Source organism: Microcaecilia unicolor, chromosome 4 (genome assembly GCF_901765095.1).
Source record: "Microcaecilia unicolor chromosome 4, aMicUni1.1, whole genome shotgun sequence".
Lineage (NCBI taxonomy): Eukaryota > Metazoa > Chordata > Amphibia > Gymnophiona > Siphonopidae > Microcaecilia > Microcaecilia unicolor.
In genome coordinates, this window is record NC_044034.1 from 366,483,029 (window position 1) to 366,508,917 (window position 25,889).

Here is a 25,889-nt window from a genome sequence, read left to right on the forward strand (position 1 = left end):
CACCTTTGGGATCAGAAATTACTGGATCACCTTTCTGTGAATCTTTTTTAAGGGGGTAATTTTATTAGTATATGTGCAGGTCATAAGAACATAACATAAGAGTAGCCATACTGGGTCAGACCAACGGTCCATCTAGCACAGTATCCTGTTTCCAACAGTGGCCAAGCCAGGTCACAAGTACCTGGTAGAAACCCAAATCATGGCAACATGCCATGTTACCAATCCCAGGGCAAGCAGGTGATTCCCCGTGTCTGTCTCAATAGCAGACTATGGACTTTCCCTCAAGGACCTTGTCCAAACAATCAAAGCGCGTTCCATCATAAAATAACAAAATTTAACATATCACACACAAATATCCCATAAAACATCATCCTACCTCATTCTTCAAGATTTTCCACATTGTCTAAAACTCTCTATTAACCCCCTTTTCCATATGAAAATCTGTGGCACTCTCCAGTTATATGTCTTTATTTATTTGTTACATTTGTATCCCACATTTTCCCACCTAATTGCAGGCTCATTGTGGCTTACATGGTACCGTAAAGGCAATTGCCAATTCCGGTATGAACAAATACAAAGTGATGTAGTGGTAGAATAAAGTTCATGTGTGACAGACACATTAGGGAATCGTAGAGGGGAAGTGTTAATTTATGTCCAGTACTAGCTTTGGTTTCATTGTGCTGCAGTTTTTCAAGCATTTAAGTTGGGTCGGTGGGGTATACCTTTTTGAACAGGTTGGTTTTTAGTAATTTCTGGAAGTTTAGGTGGCCATATGTTGTTTTCACAGCCTTAGGTAATGTGTTCCATAGTTGTGTGCTTATGTAGGAGAAGCTGGATGCATTTTGATTTGTATTTGAGTCCTTTGCAGCTTGGGTAGTGGAGATTTAGGTATGTTCGTGTTGATCCTATTGTGTTTCTAGGTGGTAGGGCTATGAGGTCTGTCATGTATCCCGGGGCTGCGCCATAGATAATTTTATGAACCATAGTGCAGATTTTGAATGTGATTCATTCTTTGATTGGGAGCCAGTGCAGTTGTTCTCAGAGGGGTTTGGTGCTTTCAAACCGCGTTTTTCCAAATATAAGCCTAGCTGCCGTATTTTGGGTGGTTTGAAGTTTCGTTATGATTTGTTCTTTGCATCCCGCATAGATTCCATTGCGGTAGTCTACATGGCTTAGTATCATAGTTCGTACCAGGTTATGAAATGTTTCCCTCGGGAAGAAAGGTTTCACGCGTTTGAGTTTCCACATTGAGTGGAACATTTTCTTTGTTGTAGATTTCACTTGGCTGTCTAGTGTGAGGTTTCGGTCAATTGTAACTTCGAGAATTTTCAAGCTGTCTGGGATATTTTTTCTGTGTTGAGTTTTAGTTGAAATGCATTCGCCCATGAGTTCATGATGTTCAAGCCGAGTTTGATTTCCTTGGTGATTTCTGTTAGATCATGTTTGAACGGGATGTATATTGTGACATCGTCCGCGTAAATGAATGGGTCATAGAATATCACTACTAGTACTACTTTTACTTATTTCTATAGTGCCACTAGATGTATGCAGTGCTGTACACTTGAACATGAAGAGACAGTCCCTGCTCGATAGAGCTTACAATCCAACCAGGACAAATAAGTGATAAGGGAATTACTAAGGGGGGAATGATAAAACATAGGTACTGAACAAGTGAATAGGGGTTAGGAGTTAAAAGCAGCCTAAAAAGATGGGCGTTTAGCCTAGATTTGAAGATGGTCAGAACTGGAGCTTGACGTACTGACTCGGAAAGTCTGTTCCAGGCATATGATGCAGCAAGATAAAAGGAACAGAGTCTGGAGTTGGCAGTGGAAGAGAAGGGTACAGATAAGAGAGATTTACCCAGGCCCTGGCCAGGTAGTATCTTCCTGATTATTGACCCCAGTGCCACTTATAAATGGCAGGACCTCATCCCTGATTTTCTCAGCGAAGTCCAAACATGGTGCAGCTTTTCTTGTTGTGTCTTATTTCTTTTACTTGACATTCAAGGTATGTGAAGTAGCTGAGTAGGCAGAATTTCATAGCTTAAAACAGATAGATGTATTTTCCATGGTAGTATGATAGTTTTTGCTATATGTTATCAGAAACAATCACTATTTAAGTTGTATATAAAAACTTTAGAAGATAAAATGAATTATAACAGACTGGGCGGTATTTCCATTTTTGATGCATGTCCAAAATACGGGGTAGAAAATATTTTCTACCACGTGGCGTTTACCCGGTGGTAATCGGCAGTTTACTCACCCTGATGATTACCACCCGGTTAGCGCGTGAGACCTTACTGCTAAGTCAATGGGTGGCGGGTAAGGTCTCAGGCCAAAAATGGATGCACACTGGTTTTAAGTTTGCTGCATGTCCCTTTTCGGCCACATTAAAAAAAAAAGGCCTTTTTTCCAGGCGCACTGAAAAATGGACCTGCGTGCATCCAAAACACACGCCTACACCAGCGCAGGCCATTTTTTGGCGTGCCTTAGTAAAAGGGCTCCTGTGTGCACCAGGGCCGCCGAGAGGGGGAGGCAGGGGGGACAAAATTCCCCGTGCCCGGGCCTCCAAGGGGGGCCTGGCACCGCAGTCCCCTCCACCCGCCCCCTCAGTCCACCACCGGGCCGGGCCGGGCCCCCCTGAGGGCGGGACACAGGGAGGGAAGGCCCGAAAGGAGGCGATCTGCAGACTGCCACTGCTGCGCTTCTTTCACACGGAGCGAGGTCGAGGTGAGATGCTATGATTTGAATTCAGGGGGGCCCAGCCAGATGGTGGATGGAGGGTGGCGGCGACGACGACAAACTGGGGGCGGGGCGGGACCACGGGGGCGGCCTTGCCCCAGGCCCAGCCCAGTCTCTCGGCAGCCCTGATGTGCACTATTATAGAACACACTCGATCTGCACCTGACTTAGGTGCTGTTATTTAGGCCTGGTTTTAGGTGGCTTCAACAGGTGTGCCTAAATTTTAGTTGCAAGAACAGCTGCGAAACATATTCTATAAACTATGCCTAACTTTAGGTGTAGTTTATAGAATCGTGGTAAGCGCGTGGCTTTTCGGCGATATTTTTAAGGCGTAATTTATAGAATCTGGCCTAGTATGTGGAGTAAAGTAATTCATATGGTAGTTTATAGCATATACATATGAAAGAGAGATCTGATCTCTAGTACAAGTTGTAAGATTTTTTTTTCCAAACAGTGGGCTCCTTTTACAATGCGGTGGTATCGATTAGTTTGGGAATTGAATGGGCTTCTTTACATTCAGTTCACTCTAATCGGTGCCACTGCTTTTTAAAAGGAGGGCTATGTATTCTTCTTTTTGCAAGCAAATAGTGACACCTGCTGGCTATTGTTATGCACATCTGTGAGCTAGAAACAAACATTGTTTAAATAATTTTGTTTTCACTTGCAGTTCAAAGTAATTGTGACAAATCCGGAGAAACCCATTGCTCCAGGGCTTCAGTTGACAGCTACGGTGGAATATTATCCTTCAAGTAATGAGGATGTTGAAAATAAATTGATCATTTTTGTGGATGACAACATTTTTCCTATTCCTCTAATAGGGTAATGCAATTGAAAGTATATTATTTGTGCTACCAGGGGGCTGACACTTCATTGTTGACACATGTATACTGCCAGGCTCTTAGGCTGCAGAGTGAACAGAGTCTATTTTCTATTTTTGTACAGGTTTGGGGTTCCATTATTTAAATTATTAATGTAGATAGTCCTGGTTTGAAAGGGAATGTTATGTTTTATTTATGTTATCACTAGCCGTTGATCCCGTTAAAATGGGCTACTATTGGAATGGGGGTTTTCCAAGGTCTCCCCCGAGGTCGCCGCTACCGGTACCCCCCACCGGAGTCGTCGCCGCCGCCACCCCTCCACCTGGCCCGGGCCCTCTGTTCGCTATTAATTCAACTTACATCGCCGCAGCACGCAGATCAGCTGAGCTCCCGTCGGCCTGGCTTTCCTTCTCTGCCTGTGTCCCGCCCTCGTGTGACGTGCCTTCGGCGAGGGCGGGACACAGGCAGGGAAGGAAGGCCGACCGGAGCTCAGCTGATCTGCGTGCTGCGGCGATGTAAGTTGAATTAATTGCGATCAGAGGGCCTGGGCCGGGTGGAGGGGTGGCGGCAGCGGCGACCTCGGGGGGGGGGGGGGCGCGCAGTTTCCCTCTGTCCCGCCCCCCGTCATCACGTATTGACGCGGGGTTGGGACAGAGAGGGAAGTCTGTACTGTGCATTTGTGAGTGAGTTCGGTCACTCGCCGTTTATATGTTTGATGGGCCTGATATTCTGCCGGAGGCGGGCAGCCTTATTGCTGTCCGCCGCTGGCATTAAACCCGGATATTCAATGTGTTTTCAATCAAAATAATTTTGGTTTGTTAATAAAAAGATAAGCACATACATAATCTCTACAATCATCATCATCTCTACTATTTACTACTACTACTATTTATAATTTCTGTAGCGCTACAAGGCATACGCAGCGCTGTACACCATACACAAAAAGAGACAGTCCCTGCTCAAAGAGCTTACAATCTAGGTAAGACAGGTAAACAGACAGAACTTAAGGGTAAGGGAATAAATAAGAGAGGTTAAAGGACAGGGCAAGTGAGTAGTGGTTAGGAGTCAAAAGCAGTGGTAAAAAATTGCTCTGAAAAGGGAAAAGTTAGTGGTAAGTGCTTTCATTATGTTGGAACATAAGAGTAGCCATACTGGGTCAGACCAATGGTTCATCTAGCCCAGTATCCTGTTTCCAAACAGTGGCCAAGCCAGATCACAAGTGCCTGGCAGAAACCCAAATTGTGGCAACACTCTGTACTACAAGTCCCAGGACAAGCAGTTGCTTCCCGTGTCTATCTCAATAGCAGAATATGGACTTTTCCTCCAGGAATTTGTCCAAACCTATTTTAAACCCAGATACACTAACCGCTGTTACCACATCATCCGGCTTAACTATTTGAGTGAAAAAGTATTTCCTCCTATTTATTTTAAAAGTATTTCCATGTAACTTCAAGTGTCCCCTAGTCACTGTACTTTTGGAACAAGTAAAAAATCAATTTACTTCTACTCGTTCTACACCACTCAGGATTTTGTAGACCTCAATCATACTTCCTCTCAGCTCTCTTTTCCAAGCTGAAGAGCCCTGACCTCTTTAGCTTTTCCTCATACAAGAGGAGTTCCATTTGCTTTATCATTTTGGTCGCTTTTCTTTGAACATTTTCTAATTCCGCTATATCTTTTTTGAGATACGGAGACCAGAACTAAATGCATTACTGAAGTGCAGATGCACAATGGAGCAATACAAAGGCATATTTTCAGTCTTATTCACCATCCCTTTCCTAATAATTCCTAGCATCCTGTTTGCTTTTTTGACTGCTGCCGAACACTGAGCAGATTTCAGTGTGCTATCTACAAAGACACCCAGATCTTTTTCCTGAGTGCTGACCCTCAAGGTGGACCCTAGCATCAGGTAACTATGATTCAGATTATTCTTTGCAATGTGCATCACCTGGACTTGGGGAAAATCCACTATTTCTGGGATAAGCAGTATAAAATGTTTTGTACATTTTTGGGATCTTGCCAGGTATTTGTGACCTGGATTGGCCACAGTTGGAAACAGGATGCTGGGCTTGATGGACCTTCGGTCTGTCCTAGTATGGCAACACTTATGTACTTGGGATTCTGAATGGAATCTTGCCACTCTTTGGGGTTCTACATGGAATGTTGCTACTCTTTGGGATCTTGCCAGGTATTTGTGACCTGGATTGGCCACAGTTGGAAACAGGATGCTGGGCTTGATGGACCTTCGGTCTGTCCTAGTATGGCAACACTTATGTACTTGGGATTCTGAATGGAATCTTGCTAGTCTTTGGGGTTCTACATGGAATGTTGCTACACTTTGAAACTCTGCATGGAACCTTGTTATTCTTTAGAATTCTAGAATCTTGCCACTCTTTGGGGTTCTACATGGAATGTTGCTACTCTTTGGGATCTTGCCAGGTATTTGTGACCTGGATTGGCCACAGTTGGAAACAGGATGCTGGGCTTGATGGACCTTTGATCTTTCCCAGTATGACAATACTTATGTACTTATGTAAAAGCACAGACAATTCTAGCACTCAATGGGCAGCTTGCTTAATCCCAGGTCAGATAAACCTCCATATTTCTATTATCTTGCTTGAATTTTACTGAAATTTTTAAAATTTTTAATTAATTTTGCATTTAAAAGAACAAGACTTCTCATTTCAGGCACTTAACATCAGACACTTAGTTAATACAGCGCTCCCATTGGGGACCCGTTTCACCCTCCGGCTTTTTCAAGGGAACCGCAGTGCTTCCTTCTTGTGCCCGTGTGCCATCTGAAAAACAAAATACATTGTGAGTCCACAAAAGTAAAAAAAATATGGACAGAACCTGGCGTATATCGTACCTGTCATATTAGATCGGCATTATCTCGGCGTAACAGTTTCAAAATCATGCCTGGAATTTACAAGGATGCCAATTCTGCAACAGCCAATCAAAATCTGCTATAGCTTGTTAAAGCAATTTAAAGAAACTTTATTAAGACAAAAAAAAACAAACAAAAAACATCTGCGCAACAGTTTATATATGAAGCATACTTAAAATATGCCATAATGGCACATTTCTCTTTCCTCTCCTGGTAGATTAATCTCTGTGAATGACTCGGTAGGGAGGCTTGCGGTGAAGGGTGTCTCAGTAAGGCGGTAAGGGTGTGTGGGTGTGTTTGTATGTGGGGTGATATATATCAGGTGTGTCTGCTGCTGGCATATCTGGGGGGGGAATAGGACATTTATATGCATGTGTGAGTGTGTGTGCAGTTGGTAGGGAGTTTATGGAATTGTGGAAGGTGTGTGGGGATGTGGAGTTTGAGTATGTAAGGGTTTGTGTGGGGGACTGTGGGTGTATGTGCGATTGAGGGGGTGCGGGTGTGTTGGGAGTATGGGAGGGGGTATGAGAGGGCTGCAAGAGGGATGTGGGGAGTATTGAGTAGAATGATTTAATACTGTATATTGTTTGAATTGTTTATTTTTCTTTTGTAATCCTCCCTGAACTGACTGGCTGAGCGGAATATAAATGTGTGCTGAATTAAATTAAATTATGGGGGTATAAGGAAGTGTATGTGTGTAAACGTGTTGTAGGAGCAATGAGGAAGGTTTGTGTATTATGGAGTATTGAGGTGTATTTGTTTAGTCTAGGGGCAGGTGTGTGCCTGGGGTTGAGTGCAAGGGGCACCCTTTTCTTCTTTTCTCTACCCCGTGCTTCCTCCTCTCTCCTTACCCCCCAATATCGCCTATGTAGTCTACTACTACTTACTACTACTTATCATTTCTAAAGCGCTACTAGACGTATGCAGCGCTGTACACTTGAACATGAAGAGACAGTCCCTGCTTGACAGAGCTTACAATCTAATTAGGACAGACAAACAGGACAAACAAGAGATAAGGGAATATTAAAGTGAGGATGATAAAATAAGGGTTCTGAACAAGTGAATAAGGGTTAGGACTTAAAAGCAGCATCAAAAAGGTGGGCTTTTAGCTTAGATTTGAAGATGGCCAGAGATGGAGCTTGACGTACCGGCTCAGGAAGTCTATTCCAGGCATGTGGTGCAGCAAGAAAAGGAATGGAGTCTGGAGTTAGCGGTGGAGGAGAAGGGTGCAGATAAGAGAGATTTACCTAGTTAATGGAGTTCCCGGGGAGGAGTGTAGGGAGAGATGAGAGTGGAGAGATACTGAGGAGCTGCAGAGTGAATGCACTTATAGGTCAATAAGAGGAGTTTGAACTGTATGCGGAAACGGATAGGGAGCCAGTGAAGTGACTTGAGGAGAGGGCTAATATGAGCATAACGACACTGGTGGAATATTAGTCGTGCAGCAGAATTTTGAACAGATTGAAGAGGAGAGAGATGGCTAAGTGGGAGACCTGTGAGAAGCAAGTTGCAATAGTCTAAGCGAGAGGTGATAAGAGTGTGGATGAGGGTTCTGGTAGTGTGCTCAGAAAGGAAAGGGCGAATTTTGCTGATATTATAGAGAAAGAAATGACAGGTTTTAGCAGTCTGCTGAATATGTGTAGTCTCTGCTCCTGGCCATGTCAATGCTGTAGGCAAAGATCCAGGGTCCACTCTGAATAGTGACCAGTTTCAAAAATGACTGAGCAGTGGTGTATCTGCTGACATTGGGAGATCAGAAAGAGGTGGTGGGTTCTACATTCCTTAGGTTTCTCTTCCACTTCTGCATCCATCTCACTCTCCACATCTCTCTGTTTTCTATTGTTACCATCTCCATGATTCATTCCGCTGTTTCCAAGGTGCCCAGAAGACCTATTCATTAGGTTGGGGGGGGGGGGGGGGTGAAAATACAACGGACTGCTGGAAAATGCTTTATCTCACAAAACTAAAGTGGTAAGAAATGGCTTTGGAGTTTAAATAATTGAAATATTCTTTTTTTTGTTTTAGATTTGCTCCATGCTGTCTTTTGGAGATTGACTGTGAAGTTGATTTTGGCATAGTTACTGCAAGCAATACAGTTATCTCTAGAGAGATTCGTGTTTCCAATCATGGATCTTGTCCAGGTAGGCGCTTATTGTGCGTTATCCCAATCAGACATTGCAAGCAGTGTGGAATTTAGATTTTGAGTGACAGAGACAAGTGAACAGAGATCTTATATTTACGTCATGGCTTAATGCCAGAAAAGAAAGTTGATGTTAACCATTTGTTGTCTTGCACAATAGTTGCCAAAATCTTGGCGAGTCAGGGACTGGTTGGACACTCTAGATACCCTTAGTGTTATCTTTTCCATCAGTTTTAAAAATTAGATCACAGAAAACTTTTTATATTCTATTTTGTTTCAGTGCATCAAAACTTGGAATTCTTTGCCAGCTACCATAAGGCTATTGCGTAATTATAGTGTTTTTAGGAAGACTGTCAAAACTTTCTTATTTCAGGAGTATCTTTTTAACCCAGAACTAAGCCTTAGTTATCTGTATAGGACCCCATTTTGAAACTGATGGTAATTTTCAGAGAAAGAAATCTTGTTTGTGATGTTCGAAATAGGTGAGTTGTTAGGATTTTAGATGTAATTCTTTGGTACTATCCAAGCTCTATTAATTTGTAATCGGCACAGAACCTGACAATGGATGTTGCGGACTATATAAATTATTTATTTATTTGTAACATTTATACCCCGCACTTTCCCACTCACTAGCAGATTCAATGCGTCTTACATAGTGAAACAGGTTAACAAATGATATAGAGTGGGTGCAGTTGTGATATTATAAGTAATGAGGTGCTTGGTGAGATACAGCGGTACTGGGGCCATACAATTAAGATACAGCCTCTGATGTTATTTGGGGAGTTCAACTATGCGCACCCAGTCCCTCCTGGCTTTTGCGCATTCTTGCGGAGAGCCATGCTGATGGGAAAGAGAACCATATTGTTGCACTGGTGAGAAAATAAAGGCCCATCCATGGGAGCATGGAGAACCCAAATGACAGAACTTTTGAAATTGGAAAGACGCGGAATCCAGGATATGTCCTCTAAGGAAGGGGAACATCTTCAGAAGACGTGGGCGAACTTTTGGGACACTTTACAACCAGCAGCCAGGAGCAGAATCTTAAACTAGGGGAGTGTTGGCCTCTGTCACTGCTTGCACCTGCAGATTACAACTCCTGTGCGGGGGGGGGGGGGGGCAGCGGTGGGAAGGTAGGGGAGGGCAAATGGAGGCGGGGGAGGGGAGGGGGTTTGATAAAGCAAGTTATATATGTTAGAAAATACCAACGCTGTATTGCATTTTGCTGGTTTCTTTTGAATAAAAAAGATTTAAACATAAGTAATGAGGTGGTCGTTTATGTGTGGATATGTAAGATGGGCAAGGAAAGGAGGATGGAAGTGGTAGGGGAATGTAATATAATTAACATCCAGTGTATTTAAATCACAGGGTCAAGACAAATTAGCACATGATTCAATGTTCAAAAACATGAACCAGATCCTGTTATGAGGGTAAATTTGTAAAGGGGAACCTATTTGGCATCTGCAGAATACTAGTGTACCTGTAATATATGCGTTTATGTATTTAGATGTGAGTGCTTAGGACAGCCATAGAGCTGCTGTAAACCTGTCTACATTTGAGAGATACACGTGCAACGCGTGGAGGGGCATAATCTAAAGGGGCGCCCAAGTTTTCCTGAGGACGTCCTCACAGGACGTCCCGGCGAATGAGCGGGGAAACCCGTATTATCAAAATAAGGCGGGCGTCCATCTTTTGTTTCGATAATAGGTCGACCTTAGAGATGGTTGTCCTTAGAAATGGTTGTCCATGGTTTTCGGCGATAATGGAAACTGAGGACGCCCATCTCAGAAACGACCAAATCCAAGCCCTTTGGTCATGGGAGGAGCCAGCATTCGTAGTGCACTGGTCCCCCTGACATGCCAGGACACCAACCGGGCACCCTAGGGGGCACTGCTGAGAACTTCACAAATTACTCCCAGGTGCATTGCTCCCTTACCCCCTCAAAACCCACTCCCCACAACTGTACAACACTACCATATCCCTAAGGGGGGCACCTACATGTGGGTACAGTGGGTTTCTGGTGGGTTTTGAAGGGCTCACATTTACCACCACAAGTGTAACAGGTAGGGGGGGATGGGCATGAGTCCGCCTGCCTGAAGTGCACTGCACCCACTAAAACTGCTCCAGGGACGTGCATAATGCTGTCAGGGAGCTGGGTATGACATTTGAGGCTGGCATAGAGGGGGTTAGTGACCACTGAGGGAGTAAGGGGAGGTCATCCCTGATTCCCTCCGGTGGTCATCTGGTCAGTTCGGGCACCTTTTTGAGGCTTGGTCGTAAGAAAAAATGGACCAAGTAAAGTCTGCCAGGTGCTCGTCAAGGATGCCCTTCTTTTTTCCATTATTGGCCGAGGACGCCCATGTGTTAAGCACATCCCAGTCCCGCCTTTGCTATGCTTCCGACAGGCCCCCAGGAACTTTGGTCGTCCCTGCGGCGGAAAGCAGTTGAGGACGCCCAAAATCGGCTTTCGATTATGCCGATTTGGGCGACCCTGGGAGAAGAACGCCCATCTCCCAATTTGTGTCGAAAGATGGGCGCCCTTCTCTTTCGAAAATAAGCCTGATAGTGTTTTGTAAGTTATCCCCTGGATTCTATATAGTGTACCTAGCGTTTTGCGCTGAAATCTGAGCATATTCAGTAGCAGCACGTGTAACTTAATTAGCTTAACAGGCAATCGGTATTGTTAACAACACTTAAGCAATAATGAGCACTAATAGACAATAATTAGAGGGAGGAGTCAAAGATGACTCCAAGGTTGCGAGCAGACGAGACAGGAAGAATGAGCGTGTTGTTGACAGAAATAGAGAATGGGAATCTTGCTACTCTTTGGGATTCTGGAATCTTGTTACTCTTTAGGATTCTGTCAGGTACTTGTGACCTGGATTGGCCACTGTTGTAAAAGGATACTGTGTTAGATGGACCCTTGGTCTGACCCAGTAGGGCAATGCCTATGTTTATATGCTCTTTTAATTAATAGCATTAGTGAAGGCTCTTGCCAGAGAGAGAGAAAACCTTTCAGGCAGAAGGGTATATGTTCACCAACCCCTAGAAACAGCACATCCCTCTTGTATTATGACCAATAAATATGCTTTGAGAGAAAAAAGACCAGTCTTCTACTATATGTAGGGTGCTAGTGCCATGGCACCAGGAAGTGTGTCGTTATAAGAATTCATGTGTTTATCTATTTTTGGCACCAGGGGGCACTCAGAGAGCTCTGGAGGGGCATGTCAATGGTGAATCTGAATGATATGGCCCCTGAGAGTCTTGAGCTGACAGGAACAAAGCAGACCGTGAGAGTCCTGTACTGACAAGGAGTTAGCTTACGTCAGTGACTTGCAGTCTGGGAGATGAAGAGGGGAAAACGGAAGTAGATCAGAATACCAGTAGCTGAACACCTGGGCAGCTTAGAGGGTAGGGGAAGCACTAGGGTAGCCTGGAGGTGAAATAAGGAATTGCTGAGTTCCTTAAGTCTGTGGTGTAAAGGCTCTCCTCCACGGAAGGCTTCTTTCCACCTGCACTCTCGCACGAGCTCTGGTCCTCCACAGGCTCACCTTGGTCCCTCACTGCAACTCACCATGGCCAAGAAAAGGGTTGTAATCCTCTAGGTGGTCGCTCCCCGCTCCCCCCAGGTAGGGCCACCAAAACCACTGCCTCAGAATCAGGTAGTTCAAAAGGGAGACAAAAAAAAAATTGAACTGTTCTCCACAGCACGATAGTGCACAAGTATCGTAGTTTTAATACATATCCGTTTTCAGGCACCACAGTTTTAAAACCCTCCCCCTGTTCAGACATCTCCGTTCAAAAACCTAGCCGTTCAGTAGCGCAGCACTTTGAAACATAGTATTTCAAACAAAAGCACTGCAGATTAACGTACAGCAACCCAAAACATAGCATGGCAAAAAGCACTGCAGTTTTAAAGCACAGCAGTTCAAACCATAGCATGGCAAAAAGCAAAGCAGTTCAAACCATAGCATGGCAAAAAGCACTGCAGGTTTAAAGCACAGCAGTTCAAACCATAGCATGGCAAAAAGCACTGCAGTTTAAAGCACAGCAGTTCAAACCATACATAGCATGGCAAAAAGCACTGCAGTTTAAAGCACAGTAGTTCAAACCATAACATTGCAAAAAGCACAGCAGTTCAAACCATAGCATGGCAAAAAGCACTGCAGGTTTAAAGCACAGTAGTTCAAACCATAACATTGCAAAAAGCACAGCAGTTCAAACCATAGCATGGCAAAAAGCACTGCAGGTTTAAAGCACAGCAGTTCAAACCATAGCATGGCAAAAAGCACAGCAGTTCAAACCATAGCATGGCAAAAAGCACAGCAGTTTTAAAGCACAGCAGTTCAAACCATAGCATGGCAAAAAGCACTGCAGTTTAAAGCACAGCAGTTCAAACCATAGCATGGCAAAAAGCACTGCAGTTTTAAAGCACAGCAGTTCAAACCATAGCATGGCAAAAAGCACAGCAGTTTAAAGCACAGCAGTTCAAACCATAGCATGGCAAAAAGCACAGCAGTTCAAACCATAGCATGGCAAAAAGCACTGCAGTTTAAAGCACAGTAGTTCAAACCATAACATTGCAAAAAGCACAGCAGTTCAAACCATAGCATGGCAAAAAGCACTGCAGTTTTAATTTATAACAGTTTTATTGATGACAAGCCAATGCATATACTCCAAAATTACAGGAATAAACTATTCAATATGAGAATACATGTGAAACAAGTGAGTATATCTACGGTCATCAACCTTTTAACCATTTTTAACCCCTCCCCCCACCCTATATGATATTATACTTAACATTTTATTGAGAAATGGCAACATACATCAGCCTTCTTTGTATGCATTAACCCATTATAAACACCTCAAATCAGCATAACATAATACTCAGAACAGAGTAATAAAAGGCAAGCCTTCCTCACAAATTATCCCGCATTTTCCCCCTCCCCAAATCCCTCCCCCTTTATACCTTCCCTCACCCCTATTTTAGCCCGAAACAATCCAGTCAAAACAATCTCAGTAGCTTGTACCCCTTTTGAGCAGCTTAATTCCGCCCCCTACTAATCCTAACCGCTCCTCACACCCCTCCCCCCTTACCTCCCCCTAACGATGCAATGCCCCTTCCTCGCTCTCCACTTTCCTAACCTTCCCATGGGAGTCTATTCAAGACTTGACTACATGCCCATGGCAATAGTTTGGTCAAATAAGCTTCCCAAATTGCAAGGAACCTCCGCTGCCTTCCAGGGGACAACCTTGTTCCCCTAGATTCCCATGTCATCAGTTCATGCAGCTTATTCCTCCAGTGCCAGAAGGAGGGGGTATGATCCTGAGTCCAACAAAGGAGAATGCATTTCTTCCCCAAAAAGCAGGATTTCCCCAAGAACAACTTCTCGCCTCTCGTTCCCTCTTGCCACAGGCCAGGCGTACTGAACATCATCCTCTCAAATGATAACCTCACTGTTCGTCCTAACACTTCTTGGAGAAATTGAGCTATTGCTGACCAGAACTTAGATATGTACCTACACTCCCACATTCCATGGAAAAACGTTACCTCCTCCCTTCTGCATTTGTTGCAGCCTGGTGATTCCAATACCCCAGCATGAAAAGCCTGCCTCTGAGAAAAATATGCCCTATGCACTGTCCGAAAGTGGCATTCCTGCAATTCCGCGCTATGTACCAATTGCATATCACTCTGTAGAGAGGTCGGTAACAACTTTGCAGAAACCCTTCTACCCACCTCCCCACTCCACCAATCTGCTACTACTTGCAAATCCCTCCTTTGTTCCCTCTTGTGCAGCTCTCCATGAAACCACGATATCAAAATTTGACCCGCGGCATCCCCTTCTAAAAACTCTCGCATCTGCCGACCAAACCGTAGCACTGCAGTTTTAAAGCACAGCAGTTCAAAACATAAGAAATGCCCCCCCCCAAGGAGAGTTCTAGGGTCCCACCCTTTCCCCATCAGTTTCCACGCTTGACCACCACCCTCCTTGACCCTAGTGAAAGCAAAAACTCTACAATAAGCATCGCTTTCCTTTTCTCACCAAACCTTCACACCATGCAATTACTTCCCTTCCAGATTCCTTCCCCCGTGATTTTGCCAGAGCTGCAATCTCCATCAGTTCCTCTGATTCCCCTTTCTCCCTTTTCTCCACCCCTTGCCACTCCATGGGCTCTTCCCCCCACCTGTTCCCCAGCTGGTCTCCATTCCCCTGATTATCTTGGTTCCCATCCTCCTTCCCCTCCCCGTTCAGGTCCTGATATTGCGAGCTACCTTCAGTTTTTTTGTTGTTGTTACATTTGTACCCCGCGCTTTCCCACTCATGGCAGGCTCAATGCGGCTTACATTGGGCAGTGGAGGGTTAAGTGGCTTGCCCAGAGTCATAAGGAGCTGCCTGTGCCTGAAGTGGGAATCAAACTCACTTCCTCAGTTCCCCAGGACCAAAGTCCACCACCCTAACCACTAGGCCACTCCTCCACTCCTTTCCTAGAGCTCCCTCTTGGGAAGGGAAGTCCCTAACCCTGTGATGGGCCCCCTTCAGGTCTCTCTGAGAATTGCGGTCTGAGTTCTTAATGTATGTCTCCTTCAAGAGCTGATGAGAGGGGTAGTTTTTACCCCGACTTGTGTACCTCGGGGACAGAACTTCCCTATCCTCCCAGGTTGGCTGGTCCCTTTCAGTGAGGAAACGAGTTCTCCCTTGCCTGTAGGCGGGCTCCCCTTCTTTTCGCCGAGCCTTATACCTTTCCCACCTGACCTCTTCTCCTTCCCTGTCCCTGTATTCCTCACAGTGGCGATAGCCAAAGTAGGGGTTGCTTTTAATGCACAGATGTGGGGTTTTTTATGATTATGTATGAGGGCAGCTACCATTGCAATAGATGTACGACACAACCTGCTGGTTGATTCTGACAATGCAAGACCTTAGCATCTTGGTTAGGGGAGGTGTCTTGTCTATCTCCCATGCTGAGTAGACTGAAATTAATTAGAGACCAATCATGAGGAAGAGGACTAGAAAGTGACGAGGCATAAGTGACAAAAGTGGTAGTTTTGCCAAGTTAGCAAAAGGTGGAAAAACTCATGTTGGTGCTGAGAGCTGTTGTCACAGGAGGTAGATAAATGGGCATAGATGCTGGCTCTGAACAAATTCTTCCACTGTTGTCTAGTTGAGGGTTAGTTTGTATAACATTAGCACCTGATTGATTCTGAAGAGTTGGCTCCTAAAAATAGAAAGCGGAATTGGAGGTGCTGCTGACAGAGGCCCGAGTATGAGCCAGAGAGAGCAGGGCTGGGAGATGCAAGGATGGATCCAAATGGCCCTGGATGAATCTCAGCCATGGAACAATCCTGATCTGCTGTAAGAAGAAAGTGCTGCAGGTGGAACAGGTAATGAGACTTCAGGCTCATCAAAGAATGTAGGAGTGCCAATAAAGCCACTGAATCAGTCATCCCACTGCTTTCTACCTGCTGGGAATCCTCCCTGTAGATAAGTCTTCACATTTGGATTAGCAGTCCTCAAGAGGCTTGGCACCCTGGCTTTTGTGGCATGTTTGCTTTGTCTTATTGGCCTGCTGCAAATGTCTTTTTTGGACACTGCCATGGTGCACACATTCGATAAACACCTTTAAATGAGGTGATGCAGTTCAACAACTTACAGTGCCGTTGCCTTTATCAGCATATCATGCTTCTTTGCACTGTGCTATCACTGACACCAGATGGAAACATGGTGCTGTTACGGATTGCCGTAGTGCTTCATTTTTCACTAGTGGTTTGTGGCAGAGTTGGTGCCAACTGCTTTCGCAGTGGAGAGAGGAGGAGCACAATATAAACATTAGAGTGGGGAGCATTGCTGGTGGAAGGCAGACATAACTGTTGGGTATCAGCAACCTCCAGTTCAGGAACAGCAATACCCCTGCTGAGCAACAACATCCAGCATCTGCACAACAGGGCTATGTGAAGAGTGTTTAACAGCACAGAGGGACTGCGAATTGCTGTTGGACCACTTCAGGCATGGGTCGACAGCAGGTGGACAGCTCAGGTTATCCCTGGCCTTAGGGCCTTAGGCGCCCACAGACCGATGGAAGGAAGCACCACTGCACCTCAAAGCAGAGACACTAGCATAGGTCTGGTTTCAGCAGTGCATGTAGTTGTGGTCTTCATCTACTACTACTACTACTACTTATCATTTCTGTAGCACTACTAGACATACGCAGCGCTACTAGACGTACGCAGCGCTGTACACTTGAACATGAAGAGACAGTCCCTGCTCGACAGAGCTTACATTCTAATCAGGACAGACTAACAGGACAAATAAGGGATATGGACAAAGAGTAGCAAGATTCTGGAATCCCAAAGAGTAGCAAGATTCCAGAATCCCAAAGACTACTACTACTACTTATCATTTCTATAGCGCTACTAGATGTACGCAGCACTGTACACTTGAACATGAAGAGACAGTCCCTGCTCGACAGAGCTTACATTCTAATCAGGACAGACAAACAGGACAAATAAGGGATATGGACAAAGAGTAGCAAGATTCCGGAATCCCAAAGAGTAGCAAGATTCCAGAATCCCAAAGACTACTACTACTACTACTTATCATTTCTATAGCGCTACTAGATGTACGCAGCACTGTACACTTGAACATGAAGAGACAGTCCCTGCTCAATAGAGCTTACAATCTAATCAGAACAGACAAACAGGCCAGATAAGGGATAAGGACAAAGAGTAGCAAGATTTCCGGAATCCCAAAGACTACTACTACTTATCATTTCTATAGCGCTACTAGACGTACGCAGCGCTGTACACTTGAACATGAAGAGACAGTCCCTGCTCGACAGAGCTTACAATCTAATTAGGACAGACAAACAGGACACACAGGCTCTTCTTAAGCTGCATAGGAATGCTGTGCGGAGCCATCAAGAGTCTGTGCTGGTGGCTCGGTATGCCACACAGTGTTGGTGAGCTGAGGTCTGTGCAAAACAGGCTTTGCCATGCCAAAGATTCTGTGCCGATTACTGCATACTGAGAGGTGTTTTGGAGCATACCTGAGGTTGGGCATGGTTAGAGGAACTGTTCTTGTCTTTATTACAAGGAATGTAAAGGAGAGAAGAACATGGAAAATCAGGAGAACAGGCAGATCCATCTGCCTGGCAGAGCAGGTAGAAGAGACTGAAGAATTAGATGGGCACTTTGAAAGGGGGGGTGGGGGGGTGTCTAACATGCTCAGACAAGCCTTCTAGGTTTGTCATGCTCTAGGAGAGTTGATCTGTCCATGGTGCTGTCAGATGATATCACTTATGTGTGGCTGACTCATCCTGCTCGTCCACCCAGAAGGTTCATGATCCTTCTGTGCCTAAGGTACAAGAACCATTTGGAGTTTCTCTATGTGAAATAATGTATCCTGGGGCTTCAAAAACATCTGTATGTGGGTTAAATATGTGGAAACAGCAGAATTTTTTACAACCATTAAAATATGAACTTGTTTTTATTTATTTCCTGTTTAAAATTTGATCACATTTCTTTAATATTTTTGCCATAACCATGCATTTTCATATCTAAGAAACTCTCATTGTTTGACATATAGATGAATACATTAGCATTTTTATTCAATCCCTTTTATTATCAAATCTGTTTCTTGAGTAAAGTTGCAATCAAACAATTCCAAACCGTTCAACATGGTTACAATGATAAAAGACCCACTCCCCGCCCCCCCCCCCAGCATTTTATAGAACAAACAAAAACATTTCCTAAGCTTTAGGTTCAAGGGTTGTACTCTTATACCCTCAAACCATACTGTAAATGAACTTGTTTTTAAACATACCATCTGTTCAGTGGAGGTGTCCTTTCCTTCTGCTGGGACCATGAGCTTTCATCCACAGCTCCCAGGATTCTCCTTGTTTTTGTGCCACACCCGCTATCATCTAGCCCAGCCTCCAAAGTGACAGTCCTTGGACATAAGAACAACCATACTGGGTCGTATCAGTGATCTATCTAGCCCAGTATCCTGCTTCAAACAGTGGCCAGTCTTCAGACTATGAATTTCTCAGGTGACTGGTACACATGCATCCTAAACCTGGCTATTGTTATATGATGGCTGGTCCATCTTCTGCTTAAGGATTGGAAAGCATTATTTCATTAGAATTCCGAGCCCTGGCCTGGCCTTGTCAAGGAGTGGTAGTTGGACTTTGGGATAGAAACCTGCTCTTCTGCATGACCATTGAGCTATTTGACTGGCCTAGTCCCTAAATTGTCTGCTGTATCTTACTCCTTTTTGTACAGGGGTCCTTTTACTAAGGTGCACTGAAAAATGGCTTGCGGTAGTGTACGTGCGGGTTTTGGGCGTGCGCCAATCCATTTTTCAGCGCGCCTATAAAAAAGGCCTTTTAAAATTTTTTGCCGAAAATGGACGTATGGCAAAATGAAAATTGCGTGGTATGGACGTATACAAAATCTCCAAATGAACAACAAATTCCACACAGTTCAAAATGGCTCAGTGTTCAGGGGAAAAAGCCTCAAAGAGCTCCGAGACCAGAGTGGAGACCAGTGGAGGAGTGGCCTAGTGGTTAGGGTGGTGGACTTTGGTCCTGGGGAACTGAGGAACTGAGTTCGATTCCCGGCACAGGCAGCTCCTTGTGACTCTGGGCAAGTCACTTAACTCTCTATTGCCCGCCGCATTGAGCCTGCCATGAGTGGGAAAGCGCGGGGTACAAATGTAACCAAAAAAAACCCCAAAAACTTGATCTCACGGAGCTATAGTGGACCAAACGGTCCTTTCTTCATCATAGGCCAAAAAAACCCCAATACCACAGATCGAAAAACTTTAAGTGCCTGTGGTGATTGTGCTAAATGCACATCTTGTTTTTTTGTTTATTTTTTGTTCTTTTATAATATACCAAAACAAATAATTATCTGTGCATAGAACACTGTAGCTTAAACACGCTATCCGATTGCATTACTTTAATCGAGTAGTGATGCACTTAGGGAATAGAAATCCACGGGAGACGTATGTGTTAGGTGGCGAGAGTCTGATAGGTTCAGATGGGGAGAGGGACCTTGGGGTGATAGTATCTGAGGATTTGAAGGTGACGAAACAGTGTGACAAGGCGGTGGCTGTATCTAGAAGGTTGTTGGGCTGTATAGAGAGAGGTGTGACCAGCAGAAGAAAGGGGGTGTTGATGCCCCTGTATAAGTCGTTGGTGAGGCCCCACCTGGAGTATTGTGTTCAGTTTTGGAGGCCGTATCTTGCTAAGGATGTAAAAAGAATCGAAGCAGTGCAAAGAAAAGCTACAAGAATGGTATGGGATTTGCGTAACAAGACGTATGAGGAGAGACTTGCTGACCTGAACATGTATACCCTGGAGGAAAGGAGAAACAGGGGTGATATGATACAGACGTTCAAATATTTGAAAGGTATTAATCCGCAAACGAACCTTTTCCGGAGATACGAAGGCGGTAGAACGAGAGGACATGAAATGAGATTGAAGGGGGGGCAGACTCAAGAAAAATGTCAGGAAGTATTTCTTCACGGAGAGAGTGGTGGATGCTTGGAATGCCCTCCCGTGGGAGGTGGAGGAGAGGAAAACGGTAACGGAATTCAAACATGCGTGGGATAAACATAAAGGAATCCTGTTCAGAAGGAAAGGAGCTTAACCGAGATTGGATAGCAGAGCCGGTAGTGGGAGGCGGGGCTGGAGGTTGGGAGGCGGGGATAGTGCGGGGCAGACTTATACGGTCTGTGCCAGAGCCAGTGGTGGGAGGCGGGGCTGGAGGTTGGGAGGTGGGGATAGCGCTGGGCAGACTTATACGGTCTGTGCCAGAGCCGGTGGTGGGAGGCGGGGCTAGTGCTGGGCAGACTTATACGGTCTGTGCCCTGAAGAGCACAGGTACAAATCAAAGTAGGGTATACACAAAAGTAGCACACATGAGTTGTCTTGTTGGGCAGACTGGATGGACCGTGCAGGTCTTTTTCTGCGTCATCTACTATGTTACTATGTTACTATGTTAGTGTTTACTGGATGCTGCTCTCCGCTGTGCAGTCCTCCACTTGCTGCCCTGAGCCGACGGTGGCCAGTGTTTCGCTGCTTCTTCAGGGTCTCAGGCTGCAAATGGGGCTCCCGCCATGCTCTCTATGGCAGCGAAACGCTGGCCACCGTTGGCTCAGGGCAGCAAGTAGAGGACCGCAAAGCGGAGAGCAGCATCCAGTAAACACTACTCGATTAAAGATAAGTAATGCAATCGGATAGCGTGTTTAAGCTACAGTGTTCTTTGCACAGATAATTATTTGTTTTGGTATATTATAAAAGAACAAAAAATAAACAAAAAAACAAGATGTGCATTTAGCACAATCACCACAGGCACTTAAAGTTTTTCGATCTGTGGTATTGGGGTTTTTTTGGCCTATGATGAAGAAAGGATCTCACTATAGCTCCGTGAGATCAAGTTCTGGTCTCGGAGCTCTTTGAGGCTTTTTCCCCTGAACATTGAGCCATTTTGAACTGTGTGGAATTTGTTGTTCATTTGGAGAAAATGAAAATTGCCGCACATCCATTTTAGGTTTCAGACCTTACCGCCAGCCATTGACCTAGCGGTAAAGTCTCACGTGGTAGCCAGGCAGTAATGACCTATGCGCGTCAAATTCCACTTGGCACGCGTACCTGACATGCGCCAGAAAATAAAAAATATTTTTCGGGCCCGCGTAGCAGATGTGCACCAAAAATGAAATTACCACAAGGGCCACGCGGTAGCTGTGCGGTAACTTACGCAGCTTAGTAAAAGGGCCCCACAGTGCTTTGGGTAATATGATACGTGAATTAAGAATTCATTAGGGCTTGGGGCAACATTTAGCTGGTTTTTGATAAAGTTCAATACCTGCGTGATATTTCTCAATCTATCAGTTTATTTTCTCAGGTCTAATTTGTAGTTCTGCATTTTAATAAATGCTATATGTAACTCCCATTCGTGTACTTCTTTTAGGGGCATTTAAAATAAGGTTGAAAGAAAATTTGCCTGTTACTATTGAACCCAGCAGTGGAATAGTGGGACCCAAAACAATGCAGTTAATTAAGGTGGAGCTCTTCACTGACAAACCCCAAGTCGTGGAAGAAGAAGTAAAGTAAGTGGGCGGAGTAAGTGACTCGGTTTAAATCAGCTGGATCACATTTGCAAATTCCGAAGTACTGTTAAACTTGAATGACCATGGGACGATTGTGTGCAGATTTTAGAAATAAACAGACTGTATGTTTCTTTTGAAAGCCATGTGTTCTGACACTCCGTTAGCTTAATAAACTTTGCTATGCTTCTGTTTGCTTTTGTCTCCCCCTAGAGTGAAGTTACAGGATCGAGACGATGCTGTTTTGAAAATTAAAGGAAAAGTGATTATGCAAAAATTACAGTTGCTTGACCTCTTTGGGAAAAGGCTGGAATGCCTTAATTTTGGACCTCTTTATTTTGGAACATCAAAGATTGAACATGTGCTTCTGCACAACAGTGGCCCTGAAGTCATGAACTGGGTAGCTCTCTTCGAAGATGATGCCCCTGGAACAGAAATGGTAAAAATGGAATGCTGTTCTGATTTTTCATGGTCAAGATTTCTTTCTATTCTGTGCTTGCTCCCTTGCTGTCTCTGTACTGTGCTGTGCTGTTCTGCCTGCCTTTCTAACTAAAAAATTCCCTTTGAATTTAATCTGATGTTTTTAGGAAGGACCAAATAATCATCCCCCCAAAATTGCAGACAATCCAGAATCTAGCTGTATGGTTGATTTTCTCTTTAAAGATATCAATAGAAACCAAACAAAATAAAACATGGAAAAGAAAATCAGATGATACCTTTTTTATTGGACATAACTTAATGCATTTCTTGATTAGCTTTCGAAGGTTGTCCTTCTTCGTCAGATCGGAAATAAGCAAATGTGCTAGCTGACAGTGTATATAAGTGAAAACATTCAAGCATTACTATGACAGTCTGACAGGGTGGGAGGATGGGGGTGGGTAGGAAGTATGCATGGGGACATCAAAGCTTATCATTGATAGTCTAACAGGATGGGTGTGGATAGGTGAGGGGTGGGGTGATCAACAGAGACATACAGCTTTATGGTTTATAATGGGTTAGGAACCCCAGATCCTTGTTAAGTCCTTTCTGTTGGGTGTTAAAATATTCAATCATTCTGACTTCAAAGGTCTTACGTTCTTGTATGGTTTTAAAGTTATCTTTCAGGATTGAATATTTTAACACCCAACAGAAAGGACTTAACAAGGATCTGGGGTTCCTAGCCTATTATAAACCATAAAGCTGTATGTCTCTGTTGATCACCCCACCCCTCACCTATCCACACCCATCCTGTTAGAATATCAATGATATGCTTTGATGTCCCCATGCATACCTCCGACCCACCCCCATCCTCCCACCCTGTCAGACTGTCATAGTAATGCTTGAATGTTTTCACTTATATACACTGTCAGCTACCAACATTTGCTTATTTCCGATCTGACGAAGAAGGGCGACCTTCGAAAGCTAATCAAGAAATGTATTAAGTTATGTCCAATAAAAAAGGTATCATCTTATTTTCTTTTCCATGTTTTATTTTGTTTGATTTCTATTGATAACCTTAAGAGTGGACTAACACGGCTACCACACTCCTCTTTAAAGATGGATGTATCTATCACCCCCTATTATTATAAACTACACTGGCTTCTGGCTTCAGTGAGATGTTATTTTAAGCCATGTATAATGGTTTATCAAACTTTACAAGGACATATGCGTTCTTATTGGATAGGATTTTTTCTGTATTAAAAAGACAGCTATTACGGGGAGCAAATAACTCTTTTATTTGCCCCAGTTAAATCAGTTAAATATCTAAAACAGTTAACAATCTCTATTCCCTATCAAGCCACGACAGTTTGGGATACCCTACCATTATTTGTGCATTCTTTAACTCACGTTAAATGTTTTTGTAAACAGCTTAAGGGCAGTTCTGTTTGAGAAATATGTGAAATGATTTGCATTTAGATCAAATTGTATTGTGTATATTCCCAGGTGTTTGTTCTGATATTTTTTATGATTATAAAAACTAACCTGTTTAAAAAGGCCTACCCTACCGATCCAACATAAATGCCTGATCTCTGCAACACAAAAAAACTTGAGTACTTAATGGGCATAACAGAACTCTTCCGTTGTACGATTCCCTAGTGTGGCTGTGCCGCATGAACTTTATCTTACCATAACATCATTTTGTATTTGTTTACACCAGAGTCTACAAACGCCTCTCCGGTACTATGTAAACCACATTGAGCCTACAAATAGGTGGGAAAATGTGGGATACAAATGTAACAAATAAATAAATAAATAAATTATGTGATCCACATGGAACTGTGTAGGTCATTGTGGAATAGAAGCCTCTAATGCAGTGGTTCTCAACCTTTCTTCTGTCATGACACACCTGACAGACATTGTTCACCTGAGCACTGAACACTATAATTCACAGCTGATCAAAACTTTTTAACACCCTCCCCCCACTATCACCCATTTATTTATCCCAACTGACTGTGTACCATGCAAAAATACCATCCTTGAAACCCAGGCCAAATATATTCCGTGTATTAAAAAAGGAGGAAGGAAGACCAAGAGGGGCATAATCGAAAGGGGTGCCCATGTTTTCCTGAGGACGTCCTCACAGGACGTCCTAGTGAAGGGGCAGGGAAACCCGTATTATCGAAACAAGACGGGCGTCTATTTTTCGCTTCGATAATACGGTCAGGGATGCCCAAATCTTGACATTTAGGTCATCCCTAGAGATGGTCGTCCTTGGTCGTTTCTGATTTTCGGTGATAATGGAAACTAAGGACGCCCATCTCAGAAACAACCAAATGCAAGCCATTTAGTCATGGGAGGAGCCAGCATGACATGCCAGGGCACCAACCGGGCACCCTAGGGGGCACTGCAGTGGACTTCAGAAAAAGCTCCCAGGTACATAGCTCCCTTACCTTGTGTGTTGAGCCCCCCAAAAGGTGAAGGGGGGCACCTACATGTGGGTACAGTGAGCTTGTGGTGGGTTTTGAAGAGCTCACATTTACCACCACAGGTGGGGGGGGGGGGGGAATGGGCCTGGGTCCGCCTGCCTGAAGTGCACTGCACCCACTAAAACTGGTCCAGGGACCTGCATACTGCTGTCATGGAGCTGGGTATGACATTTGAGGCTGGCATAGAGGCTGGCAAAAAATATTGAAAAAGTTTTTTTTAGGGTGGAAGGGGTTCCCTCCGGTGGTCATCTGGTCAGTGTGGGCACCTTTTTGAGGCTTGGTCGTAAAAAAAATGGACCAAGTAAAGTCGCCCAAGTGCTCGTCAGGGACGCCCTTCTTTTTTCCATTATCGGTTGAGGATGCCCATGTGTTAGGCACACCCCAGTCCCGCCTTCGCTACTCTTCCGACACGCCCCCATGAACTTTGTCGTCCCTGCGACGGAAAGCAGTTGAGGACGCCCAAAATCGGCTTTTGATTATGCTGATTTGGGCGACCCTGAGAGAAGGACGCCCAACTCCTGATTTGTGTCAAAAGATGGGCGCCCTTCTCTTTTGAAAATAAACCTGATTGTGTATCTGGATTTTCAAAAGGCATTTGACAAAGTACCTCATGGAAGACTCCAGAAGAAATTGGAGAGTCATGGGATAGGATGTAGTGTTCTATTGTGGATTAAAAACTGGTTAAAAGATAGAAAACAGTAGAGTTAAATGGTCAGTATTCGCAATGAAGAAGGGTAGATAGTGAGGTTCCCCAGGGGTCTGTGCTAGGACTACTGCTTTTTAACATTTACAAATGATCTAGAGATGGGAGTAAGTAGTGAGGTAAATTTGCTGATGACACAAAGTTATTCAAAGTTGTTAAACCGCAAGAGGATTGTGAAAAATTACATGAGGACCTTACGAGACTGGGAGACTGGGCGACTGGGCATCCAAATGGCAACTGATGTTTAATGGGAGCAAGGTCAAAGTGATGCATGTGGGAAACAGGAACCTGAATTATAGCTACATAATGCAAGATTCCACATTAGGAGTCACTGACCAGGAAAGCGATCTAGTTATCATCGTTGATGATATGCTGAAACCCTGTGCTCAGTGTTTAGAAGCGGCTAAGAAAGCAAATAGGTTTTATTAGGAAAGGAATGGAAAACAAAAACGAGGATGTTATAATACCTTTGTATTGCTTCATGGTTCGACTGTACCTTGAATACTGTGTGCAATTCTGGTCACCGCATCTCAAAAAAGATATAGTGGAATTAGAAAAAGGTATAGATAAGGGCGACAAAAATGATAAAGG

General features: G+C 44.3%; 1 protein-coding gene across 1 annotated transcript in view; it reads left to right on the forward strand.

The window, feature by feature from the left end:
- The window catches only part of CFAP47 (cilia and flagella associated protein 47), a 1,083,264-nt gene that overhangs the window by 1,022 nt on the left and 1,056,353 nt on the right, over positions 1–25,889 (forward strand). The window contains 4 exon segments of the mRNA XM_030202357.1: positions 3,409–3,560; positions 8,472–8,587; positions 21,554–21,692; positions 21,903–22,128. Of these exon segments, the coding sequence (XP_030058217.1) occupies positions 3,409–3,560; positions 8,472–8,587; positions 21,554–21,692; positions 21,903–22,128 (633 nt within the window).